We start from the raw sequence: 12502 nt of genomic DNA, 5'->3' as shown, positions 1-12502 counted from the left end.
CAGCACGTTTCATTTGTAACAACTGATTTTGATAACCAAGCAAACTGCTGAAGATATTCTTCCCCCATAAAACTGTACCTACACAGCAATGACTGACCTGCACTTGCTCCTTCTGACACATGCTCCTTCCAAACACTGATCCCTCTCACCAGAAACACACAGAATTGTGCCCACCAACACAAATCCACCAACAAATAAATCAGGCTCTGTGTGATAATATAGACAACAACCTCCTCCACGTAATAACAGTTAACAATGATGTATAACATTACATTACTCTTTTTGTTCCTGTGGATTTTACACCCTGCCAATGCTTGCAGCTATAAGCATGTTTATCGCCTCTCCTTTATTGCTGCAATTTATTTTATTATTATCTGCTCATTTATCTTCTTTATTATTTCCTTTTAAACAAACTATTCTATTCCCAGCCACTTTCATAAACCTATTTTGATTTCCCTTCTGTGTTTAAACATCTGTCCTGCACTGAGGAGTCCAGAAGTGCAAACTGGGTCTAGATGAGGTCACCAGGCACACAAAAGATATTAATGTCAGTAAACAGGCTACTGAAGAACATTTTAATTGAGTCAGCTATATTTAATTACTAATAATAAAAGCAAATGTAAGATTATCTTCAGACTGAAACTTAAAATCTTCACCTATATCTGGTGGAAGGTGTCCCTGCCTGGGGCAGGGGGTTGGAACGAGATGAGCTTTAAAGGTCCCTTCCAACCCAAACTATTTTATGATGATTTCTCCATCATAAACCTTCACTTGGACACTCTGGCACAGAAAAACACCTTCTGACACCTCGCTGGGAAAAGAACAGATTCCGCCCTGGCAGGGCAACGACCCATCTCCTCAGATTTGTGCCAACCCGTCCAACAGTCCGGCCCGTGACTGTTTCCCCAAGAGGCTGCGGATGGGGGTTACCACACGGGGAAGTTTCCTCAGGATGCCTGCTTCCTACGTGGGACCTCTGGAACACGCGTCTACCCCTGCCTCCCGCTCATCCCAGATCCACCGGGATCAAAGGGATAACGACACTGGAATGCTGTCCAGGCAGAAGAACCCGGAGCCTCCCCGGGGATCCTCACTTAGGAGTGTTCCCACACCAAAATCACTCGCGGTGAAGGCCCTGCCCGCCGCCCCCCGGCACGAAGCCCCCGCCGCCCCGCGCACTCACCGTCAGGCTGCTCTCCTTGCTCTGCCGCCGCGGCGCCGCCGGGGAGCCGGGGGTCTGTGGAGACAAGCGGGGCACATCGTCACGGCCGCTCTCGAAGCCCAGCATGGCGGGGCTGGAGCTAGGCGGACCCCATGGCCCAGCGGATCGGATCGGCTCGGTTCGGTTCGGCTCGGCTCGGCTCAGCTCCGCTCGGGGTGCAGTGGAGGCGGTGCCGCCGCCAACCCGCGCGGCCAATGGCGGAGCGCGCTGCCGAGCGAGGCGGCCCCGCCGCCCGCCCGCCCGCCGAGCCCTCAGGGCGGCCCCGTCCCGCGGCGCTGCCCCTGAGGGGAGTGACCGCTCCGGCAGCTCCCGCCCTGCGCCCCCGGCCCGGCGGGGCCCCCGGCGTGAGCGTGTCCCGAGCGGGCCGTGCTGCTGCAGCGCCCGCCCCAGCGCGGTCCCTCCGGGTACAGCCCGAGAGCCGCGGCCAGCTCCGGTCACATCGCGTCCTGGGCCGAGCGCCTTGCACCGGGACCGGGCTGTGCTGCTGCTCCCGCCGTGGCTGTTGTGACAACCTGGCCGGGGAGCGTTCAGCTGCTCTCTAGGAAGCCGTAAACAAGGCCTGGCCCCGCGCCCAGCACAGCACAGCTCCGCGTTGTTCTCTGCCGTGGCTTTTCCCCCCCTTGACCTGTTTCCAAGAAATGTGCCTGAGGGATCTTGCCAGCGTTTGTCTGAAGGATGGCTGCTGCCCAGGCCTAAGAAAGCATCCTGGAGGATGCCTGGAAGCAGCTCTGCAGCAGGAGACAGCCTGTGCCAAGCACAGACAAGGAGGCAGTCAAGGCGAAGCAGCTTGGGGTGGCCCAAGACAAGCAAATGGGAGAGGGACTGTCCAAAGTGTATGAGAGTTTGAGGGTGCACAGAACAGCTTCTTGCAACCAGCAGTTCATGGTCAGATGTTTTCCTTACTAAGGACTCTTCTACAAAAGCAGCCAGCTCCCAGGAAGAGCAGGCTCCTGAGTGGGCACGGACATGAGCTGCTGCTAATGCAGCCGGCCATAAACTGGTTATAGGTTCAAAGCAGGAATGAAGCCAGGATTTCAAATTGAGAAAAACTGTAATAAAGGAGCAATGGAAAGAAAGTATCACAGAGGCTGTTAAGAGTAAATGAGGAAAGTCATGAAAGGGATTTTTGTCAGTCTGATGGCTGAGGCAGCTGAGCAAAACAGTGCATGGTAATGGGCTCCCCATGTAGCTCAGAAGTGAATTTGTCCAAAAAGGTGGCTATAAATATGAGTCAGGCTCAGCACTGTAAAAATGGAAAGTAGCAAATGTTGCTACAAAGGAAGTTTTGGAGGTGTCAGTTAATGTGGCTAGTGAACCAACTGCAAAAACACTGTGAACCAGATACCTTGAGAAATGAATGTTTTGCAAAAGGCTTACCACAGCTATTTTAAAAGGAAGGCACAGCCTGCACGTTCATTTGGGTTCTCTCAGGGAGTCACAGCAGACGTGTGGACAGGGGTGTCTGACAATGCACTACACTACACCAGGCTTTAAAATGCTTTTGACCTAGTTTTGTCATGGTTTTTTTTATATGGGTTTTTTTTATATGCTCTACCTCCAGCCTGTGCGAACTGCTCAGAGAAGAAGCAGCACGGGCAGTGCAAGGTATTTGATGTGGAAGGGAGTCCAAAGTAAGTGCTGGACTGTGTCATGGGAGATGAATTCACTGGTGTGGAAGCAAAACCAGAAATGCTAACTTAGCTGCAATAGAACACATGAGGGCAAGGCTGAAGGCCGCTACTTAGGAGAAAGTGGGTTGAGGCAAAGAGGGGCAGTTGGCAGACAACACAAAATTAAGACCAAGAAACAGGGAACATTAGAGAGATGCTGAGAGCGACAGGCAACGCAAGTCAGGATGGCAGCAGCACACAAATCATTTCACTGGGAGTTGCCCATAGAAGAACCTGTCAGTTACTACAGAAATGAGGCAAGAGGACTCAGGTCTGGTACCATCAGGGTTACCAGTGGGCAGGGAAGCACAACCCTACAGGAGTACAACCCACCAGCTATTCAACTGTTGTTTTGGCAGGGAATGAAGAGTTTCATGGGAGAAGCTGGAGGAGGGCGCTGTGCTGCATCTGCAGACCGGTGGGGAAGACTCACCCAAGGACACAAAGTGGTACAAGAAAAAGTGCAGGGATATTTACTGAAAACTTGGACAAACAGGCAGGGAGACTGTCCACGGGTCAGTGATGAGATGGGTGAGGCACACACTATGTCAGGCACAAAGGAGGGCCTGTAAGAGGACATGCAGGAATGGATGAAGTAATTGAGAAACAAGTTTCGGACAAATTCTTTGTGAATACTGTCTTTGGGAGGGAAAGCTGGAGCTGCAAGAAAACACAATGAGATACAGACATGGGCAGATGTGCAAGTCTAGAGAGAGAACTGTGCTGGAGACAGGCCCAGGTTTCTTAAGGAGTGGCAAGAAAATTTGTAGGGTTGTTAATAGCGACTGAAGTGTCAGTGATAGGATGAAAAAGTCCCAAGTATCTTGGCATTTTGTACTGTTTCACCAGCTGGACACAAAGACTGACTATTCTAGATGCAACAAATCTGGTCTGATCTGGCAGTTCCAAAAAGAAAATGTCTCTTGACCTCCTGCCCTGGGTATATTCCAAAATTACTCAAGTGGAGACCCATGTATCCATGGATAGCTCTGTTTGAACTTTTGCCCCAGACTTACCTGTGGATCTCCACTGGCTTTTCGGAGGCTCATATGACCAGAGTCGAGCTGGTGTACTGGGGTCCCAGAGATGTAGTAGCCATTCACTGTAAGAACAGATGAAGTGTTAACAGGCTTGCTGCTGGTAGCAAATAAATAAATACATATTTAAAAACCTATAATCACTAATTGAATAGACAGATATAAATCAGTGTCTTTTTTGAATTAGCAGTGCTCACTGCCTCCTGGCTAAGAAACTACGGATGCTTCTCCCCATTCCAACAAGCTGGCAATGTGTTGTGTTAGCTCCAATCCAGAAAGACCCCAGAATTGGACTCTGCAGAAGCTCAGCCCATGGATCCACAGCAAGCTCTTATCAACAGTTATGACAGGAGTTACTGAGCTGGAAAGAGCTAAGAAAAAGAGATGCCCAAACTCAAAACAGCTCCCCTATCACTGTTTGGTAAAATTATGTGTTTGAAGACGTTGGGTATGTTGTATTTGGTTTGTGTGGCAAGGTTTTGGTAGTGGGGGGAGGCACATAGGTGGCTTCTGTAAGAAGGTGCCAGAAGCTTCTCTCATGTCTGATAGAGCCAATGCCAGCTGGCTCTGAGAGTGACCTGCTGCTGGCCAAGGCCAAGCCCATCAGTGACAGTGGTAGCACCTCTGGGATCACGTATTTCAGAACGTGGGGGAAACTGCACAACAGCAATTGCAGCCAGAGAGAGGAGTAAGAATATGTTAGAGAAAACTCTGTGGACCCCAAGGTCAGTGCAGAAGAAGGGCAGGAGGTGCTCCAGGTACCAGAGGAGAGGTTCCCCTGCAGCCCGTGGTGTAGCCCATGGTGAGGCAGGCTGTCCCCTTGCAACCCATGGAGGTCCACAGTGGAGCAGATACCCATCTACAGCCCATGGAGGTCCACAGTGGAGCAGATATTCACCTGCAGCTTGTGGAGGACCCCATGCTGGAGCTGTTTGCTTCCCCTGCCCCAGCAGAAAGTGGGACTGGGAAAGGCAGCCTGTCTTCCCACTGAGAGCCAGCAGCCCTGCTGGCTTGCTGGGCCACCATCTGCCTCCATGCTCCAAGGAAGAAGCGATCTCAGCTCTGAGCAAACACCTCAGACACCCAGCCAGAAGGTGCATCAGTAGGGGAACAACAGACAAGAAGATGTATCAGAAGTGAAAACCCCCCATATTCTGCTACACTTGCATGACCATGTACATTAAATACACTTCTCACATAATCGCAGCATTTTCCTTTGCTCTGCTGAGTGGTGGAGAAGCAGATTCACCCAATGCACTGGTCAGTCACAGCAGCAAACAGTACCTGCAGAACTCTTCTGTGACACAGGGCTCTTTGGAGTCCCAGGCACGCTGCTTGGCCGCTCCCAGGTAGTTTCTGTTGAAGGGAAACATCGGTGTAAGGGTGACAGAGGCCTTGAACACACACCAGAGTTACGTGTATTATACACAGACAAATGGGTCTGACCCTCAGTGTTCTCTGACCCAAGTTCTCACCGTGTGAGGAAGGTGCCTGCACTTCCCATTTCCTTCCATCTCTTTCTGCTGTTGCTCCCCAGCCCTGGCTCCCTTGTCAGCCAGTTGGGATGGGTGGAGACAGAGCAGATTGGGAGCTGCATCACTGGTTCTTCCAGTGCAGATCTGCCCTAGGGCTGTGCTCAGCAAGAAAGCAGGGGTACAGCAATAGCACATATCACTGTAAGCTGGTGCCACGATGACAGCCTTTCCAGATTGAGTTAAATCAAGCTCAGCCCAGAGTCCTGCCTGCAGCCCACTGTGGACACCGTGACCTACCCAGCCACAGTCGCTGCAGCACAGCCAGTCATGGCCCTGACCCTGGGAACAAGGACCAAGCAGTGGCAGTGCCTTTGCTCCTGCTGTCTGCATCAAAGGCAGCTGTGAATGACTAAGAGATGTGGTTTTAGTGACATATACAAGCACCATAACATTTTTTTCCCCTCAACAAAGCTATTTCCCTAGCAAATCTCCTTTTTCTTTCCACTCGGGCTGTTTAGCAGCTGGGATATGCAAATGTACGTCACATCAGTTTTGACACTCAAAAGATGCTTTCCCTCTCTCAAGTTTCCTCTGAAGTTTAGCCATTCTGCTCATTTTCTCAGCAAATGGAAAATTATTTTTGACCACTGAATACAGACAATTTAATTGCAAAACTTTGTAAAAGCTGCAAACAGCAGACAGTGGAGTTACAACAGCGACTTCTGCAGAAGTTGAGCTAGAAAGCCCAAACCACCATCCCTTTTGAATAAACATACTGGTACCAAACCAAATAAATAATACTGACTGACTGCCAATATCAAATAAGAAAATAAGCAAGTTAGTGTAATCATAGAAGCATAGAATGGTTTGGTTTAGAAGGGATCTTAAAGCCTCATCTAGTTTCAACCCCCTGTCATGAGCACATTGCAATAGACCAGGTTACTCCAAGCCCCATTCAACCTGGCCTTGAACACTGCCAGGGATGAAACAGCCACATCTTCTCTGGGCACCCTGTACCAGTGCCTCAGCACCCTCACTGTAAAGTATTTCTTTCTTACATCTAACCTAAATGTCACCTGTTTAAGTCTGAACCCATCACTCCTTGTCCTATCACTACGGTCAAAGGCTTATATAGGCCACTTCATTTGAAACTGTCATTCTCAAAATCCCAACCAACAGCCATCCAACCATGCCAAAACTGAGATCCTGCATCTCTCTCAAGTGGTATTGGAGCAGGAGAGAACCCTTGGGCATAACAGCCTAGGGCTGGCAGCCAGCACTTCCATCAGGGCACATGAAGCCTTCTATCCTGCGTGAGTGATGCTAACAGGATGCTAACATGCTTCAAGAACCAATAAAGGCCTATTACGTAAAGAAGGGAATACTGTTTTGTCTATCTTTATACACATATTCATGCACATACATACACATACTGATGTCCTCAAGGGTTGTGTTAGGTTCCTCATTTTGGGAAATCCCAAATGGGGGAAGGTTCCGTCCCCTACACCTGTGATGTCCAGATACTTGAGATATATTCCCTGCTTACCCCTCTCTTCCCTTCTCCCCAGGCCACAGCCTGCTTTTGCTTGCAAAGAAAAATACTTTGAGCACTGAATTTTCTTTGCAAGTGCAAAACCTGGTGGACAAGCAGCTTTGATGAATCACGGGGAAATGTTTAAATTTTACTCATCTTTCTGTGAGTTGGGGAGCAAGCTAATAAATTCCATGCTAGGTCAATGAGGAAGAACTGGAATGTATTTTAACTACATAGAAGGAAAATTAAATGCTAGGAGTTGTCTTTTGTGAGTCAGCTTGTCTTGGCTTCAAATACTCAACTGCATGATTAAATAAAGACAAATTCTAATTTACATTTATTGTAATGCAAAGGTAAACAACAGAATATGCTGCCCACGTTTCTGGTAATGATTTATTTTTGTAATGTAACTTGTTGATTACTGAATAGTATGAGTTGACTTCAAGTCAAGCGCTTCAAAGAATGGCTTTTGGGGATCCATGTGGAAGGGCTGTGGTGTCCCCTTATGCTGTGCCCAAATGCACTCAGTGGGGTAACACACTTTGATCAGAACTGACTTTGACATTAGCAGTAAAAACAGTTACCTTCATATTTGGCTTGAGGCTTTTTATGCCAGAATATCCCTCAACAATATTTTTGCATTTTTGAGACTGTACAAAGAATGCACTTAAAACCTTGCAAATATATTAGATATGTAATTAATTGGTTAAAATAACCAGCTGCTTCTTGTAATTCATCTCTCCTTTGCCTGCTAGCTGCTGTGAAGATGGTGTGAAGTGACTGATTACTCCCCTCTGCCCAACAGAAAGCCCAGATACATAATTTGCAGGAAGAAATCTCATACATGAAAGAGCAGCACCCAGTGCTTTGCATATTTCTGAATTCAACCCAAAACACTCAGTGTATGGACAAATTTTCTAAAATAAAGTGATTGTTGGGTTATGCACATTGAAAATTCATAGAATTATAAAATCAAAGAGGTTGGAAAAGACCTTCAAGTTCATCAAGTCCAGCCGTTCCCCCAGTGCTGCCAAGTTCACCACTAAACTGTGTCAATAAGGGTTTCGTCTACAAGGAAATAAAATCTTTTATTGGGTAGGAAATGAAAAGAATACGAGTGTTTTAAACCCATTTACTTTGAGTGCTAGGAGAAAAAAACCTCCACTTCTGTGCACATAGTAAAATAGGGATTGTTCCTGCAGCCGAAGTAGGGATAGGAACCAAGCTCCATCAGGACTGCACTGCTGTAATGCCCTCTACTGGAAGCAACTAAATTTACCAAGATAGTAACATCACAAATTTCTCTTCAGCTCAGTCATGATCAGAATGAATGCGGAAGGGGGGTGACTGTTTTTCAGAACTACACAGAAAAGGCTTAGTGAGAGATAACACCCTGCTTAATACATCCATGACAGAGTCTTGTATTGGTGTACTAAATGCAGTCTTTGATCCTCATGCTTGGAAAATCTGAAAACTACCTGTAAACGTGGTAAAATAATGATCAGTACTATTAAGAATAGATTCAATATCAGGCTAGATTTTATATCCCACACAATCTTCCAGAGAGGATGTTAGAGTCAGGCTAAAAGCTTTCACTCTTTGAGAGTGTATTTTAGTACTGGCAGGCCAACATCTACAAGTTCTGTTCTCCATTATCAGCCACATGTTCATTATTCAATTTCACAAATGAAGGGATGGAATAATCAGTAGTTTCCTTGTCACTCTCTGGACTGTGAAGGTGGTTTAGGAACAAAAAGAGTCCTGCAGCCCTGGGAGATACCCAAGGGGCTTTGGAGCAATCTTGTCTAGTGGAAGGTGTCCCTACCTATGGCAGGGGGTTGGAACTGGATGAGCTTTAAGGTCCCTTCACTGGGACAGCTTTGGCTGTTCCTTCACAGCCAAACCAGGCTGTGATTCTATGAAGCTATTATTCTATGAAATTAGTTACTGTACAGCAAGGCAGTAGAAAGCACTTGTTCAAACTGAAATGACGTAGTGAGAGGAAAAACAGTTACAATACCCAAGCTCTGCGTGCCAACAGAACCAAAGAGGGCTTTCACAGATGTGGTTAAACATTTCCTCCCAAAGGAAAGCGGAAACCTGGGGTGTTTGGGGGAAAAAAAAGTTCATTTTGCATCTGTTTGGCAGAATGAGAAATAACATGATGTGTCAGGCCTTCAGAGAGCCACACACTCTGGGACAGCATGTCAGTCAAGAAACACAGCTTCTGAGGAGGTCTGAATGCTGATGATTTTTGTGATCAAAGTTGTAGCAGCTGAAGAAGGAATGTGGTGTCCCTTCTCCATGATCTAGCAGCACTCTGAGGTCAAAGCAGCTGCTTTCTAGTCTGAACTTACCACATCAGCCAAACATCAGGGCTTTAACATCTAGCATAATCCCTCCTCAGTGTGCTTATATTGCTTACAGGACTGGATTTAGTACCTCTGCATTCTGTCATATGTAGTGCTATTTTAGGAACTAAATGCTCCATAGTTTCATCGGCCAAACTATGAGAATACAGCAGAGCAAGCCAGAGGACCTCTGGGTCTGCTTAGTGTGCAGTAACTTTCCCTGGTCCAAAGGATCTGTAGCAGCTACAACTTGTCACTCCTACAGCACCTGTGCTGGTGCTAGCTCATGTCTTTATAAATAGGTTTGGAGTTTGGCTTGATTTTAACAGATCTCTTATGCTGAGCAGCTATAAACCCAGTTACTGCCCTGAATAATGTGAAGCTGTGCAGGCTGCATCAGTCACTGATATGGATCATAGACTCACAGAATACCAGGTTGGAAGGGACCCCATGGATCATCTGGTCCAACCTTTCCAGGCAAAGCATGACCTAGAAAAGGTTCCCAGCACCCTGTCCAGCTGAATCTTAACAGTGTCCGGTGCTGGGACATGCACCACTTCCCTGGGGAGATTACTCCACTGGCTGACTGTTCTCATGGTGAAAAATTTTCCTATTGTGTCCAATCAGAATCTCACCAGGAGTAACCTGTGTGATACATTATATTATTAATAGGACATTATCCCTGTCTTTTCCTTGTGAGTCCTTGTAAAAAGAGTCTCCATCTTCTTTGTAAACATCTTTTAAATACTGGAACACAGTGACACAAATCCAGTTCTCTCAGCCTTTACTGATACGGCTTTCCAGTCTTTTGACCATCTTTGTGGCCCTTCTCTAGATCCTCTCCAGCCCATCCACATCTTTTTTGTATAGCAGGAACCAAAACTGAACACAGTATTCCAGCTGTGGCCTGGCAAGAGCAGAGTACAGTGGGGCAATGACATCTTTATATCTGCTGGTGATGCCCTTGTTGATGTTCCCCAGCATCCTGCTGGCTTTCTTTGTTGCAGCAGCACATTCTTCGCTCCTATTGAGCTTGTCCACCAGGCCTCTTTCCACAGAGCTGCACCCAAACTATTAAAACATGAAGAATTAGAAGTGATTTTTGCACTAGGGTAGAACAGGCCCCGCAGTCTTACCTCATTGGTTTTGGATTCACTTTGCTTTTGCCAATGGCGTGTAGGAACCACCCCTATGTGCAGACAGTTTGCTAATCTCTTGTCCTTCCTTTGCTGCTCCCCTGCATCTTTCTAGGCTTTTAGCAAGGTTTGCAACCTGCCCCTGGCTCCTAACAGTGCAAAGATTGGTTGGACCTGTGAGCCGAAGAGAGTACAAACAGCGCTGCTTTGGAAAAAGGTTTTCCTTTAAGAGCTCAATACTGCAGTCCCCAGTCCAAGCCTCCAGGCTGTTTGAAGCTGGCTTTGCTGGAAGGAAACCTCAGCAGCCGGAAACAAAGTGCTTTCAGTGCTTTCACACCTTATCTCCCCTTCCTGACTAAGATCTTCCCCACATTTGTGATGAATCAGAAAGGGTTTCATGGCACTTAATTTCATGGTATTGTGTGTGGGAGAAAACAGCCTAAAGGAAAGTCAGGGGGAGTGTGGGCTTGTGCATGTAAGGAGGGGAAATCACTTGCAATGCCCTGAGACTGGAGTAAACCATTCAGAACTTCAGAAGCAATGAATAGGTGAATGAGAGTACAAGGAAAATGTTTTCCTCCTATTCTGTAGCACAAGATTTTGTTTCATTGGAATGATGAGGTCTAAAGAACTAACTCCAGGCTAGGAAGAACTATCCTGCTCTCCCCTCCTGAACTCCTGCAGAGTGTGAGGACTGTTCTGATTCAGCACAACAGCTCTTTCATCTTTATGCTCCAACATTTTCATCTAGTGACCCCTGCAGAGAGGATCCTATGGGTCACCTATAGCAATATCACCTCCAAAGGCCCAAACAACCAGTCCATGCATGAGCCTCTGAACTGCAACGTGGTCCTTCACATGGTAGTCTTCCCATTGCAGTGCAAGGTCACACTCCTCCATGGGCCTCCCAGGACCCTGACCTTTGCTTCATGCTCATCATGAAGAGAGACAAGAGAGGCAGCAGAAGTGACAGATGCAAATCTCTCTGCACCTGCATGGAACAGGAGATTTAATCTCACAAGTGCTGTAAGCAGAGCACCACGTAGTACATGAACTACTTCAGCAAGCGCCGCCATGTCAGAACTGAAATCCAGCTCCATTCCACAGGCAGTTCAATTCAAATCTTCTAAGGCTGCCATATCCTCAGTCCCAAATTAGCGCCATGGATACAGGCACCATCCAAGAGTTCTTGAAATCTTTTGTCCATGTGTTGAGGATAGAGGTGCTTATCACTACCTCAACAGCATGGGAAAAGCTGCTGACAATAGTCCTTACTTGATCTCTCAAAATGAGCACAGGGAACTGTACCATGCCCCTCCTTTTGCAAACACTGTGCAACAAAACTGAGCCCTTCACTGCAGGCTTAGCAGTGATAATAATGCTATTTCCAGCACTGTCTGAGACACACTTGGTTTTTCTAGGTTTTAGGCCACTTTACCAGAGCAGGTTTCCTTATCACCCTTTAGCTGAGCATCCTGTATCAGAGGGGTTTAAACTGTCATTAAAAAGTTTTATATGTACAAGACAAAATATATAATAAAAATGTTTGATACCTCTTTGGTGTCTCCACAGATGGCTCACTATTGGAGCTACAGTTCATAAGTTTAGTTGGAGCAGGTGTTGACTGTAGCTGGTGAGAAATGAAACAAAAACCTCAACCCACAGACTAAATCCTTCCAAGCTCCTTAACTGACTCAGAGAGATGGAAAAATATCAGGCAGGGGAAGTACTACAGCAGGTCATGGTTATATTCCTTTCATCCACTGCTCTCTCTATTCAGGTTCAGCAAGTACTTCAAAAGAGGCAAGGATTGTCTCAAGTGGTGAACTGCCTCACTGCCTTCCAGCACTGCAGTCCTGGTTGTCTTCAAGTATAGAGCCCCTCTAATGCATCTGACTGTTGATCCTCCGGCTGATATGTGTACTCTGGATCTCAGGGATGGGACAGGGTGTGCTGACAGGAACTCTGAGAACATACCCATTTAAATGAACTACTGAGTCACCTGCTTTAAAGAAATGGATTGTTTTCAGCTCACTTTGAGGTTGCTTTCTAATCAAGCAAAGATAAAATAAACCTG

The 12502-nt window shown here is 46.9% G+C and overlaps 1 protein-coding gene across 5 annotated transcripts in view; it reads right to left on the bottom strand.

The window, feature by feature from the left end:
- The window catches only part of GAS7 (growth arrest specific 7), a 96749-nt gene that overhangs the window by 39634 nt on the left and 44613 nt on the right, over positions 1-12502 (bottom strand). For all 5 annotated transcript variants that reach the window (XM_065693579.1, XM_065693580.1, XM_065693581.1 and 2 more), the window contains exons 3-5: positions 5214-5285; positions 3909-3994; positions 1184-1237 (exon numbers count right to left, since the gene is read on the bottom strand). In XM_065693579.1, coding sequence (XP_065549651.1) covers positions 1184-1237; positions 3909-3994; positions 5214-5285 — 212 coding nt within the window. The remainder of the gene's footprint in view (positions 1-1183; positions 1238-3908; positions 3995-5213; positions 5286-12502) is intronic.

Source organism: Lathamus discolor, chromosome 13 (genome assembly GCF_037157495.1).
Source record: "Lathamus discolor isolate bLatDis1 chromosome 13, bLatDis1.hap1, whole genome shotgun sequence".
Classification (NCBI taxonomy): domain Eukaryota; kingdom Metazoa; phylum Chordata; class Aves; order Psittaciformes; family Psittacidae; genus Lathamus; species Lathamus discolor.
This window is presented reverse-complemented; position numbering and strand designations above follow the sequence as displayed.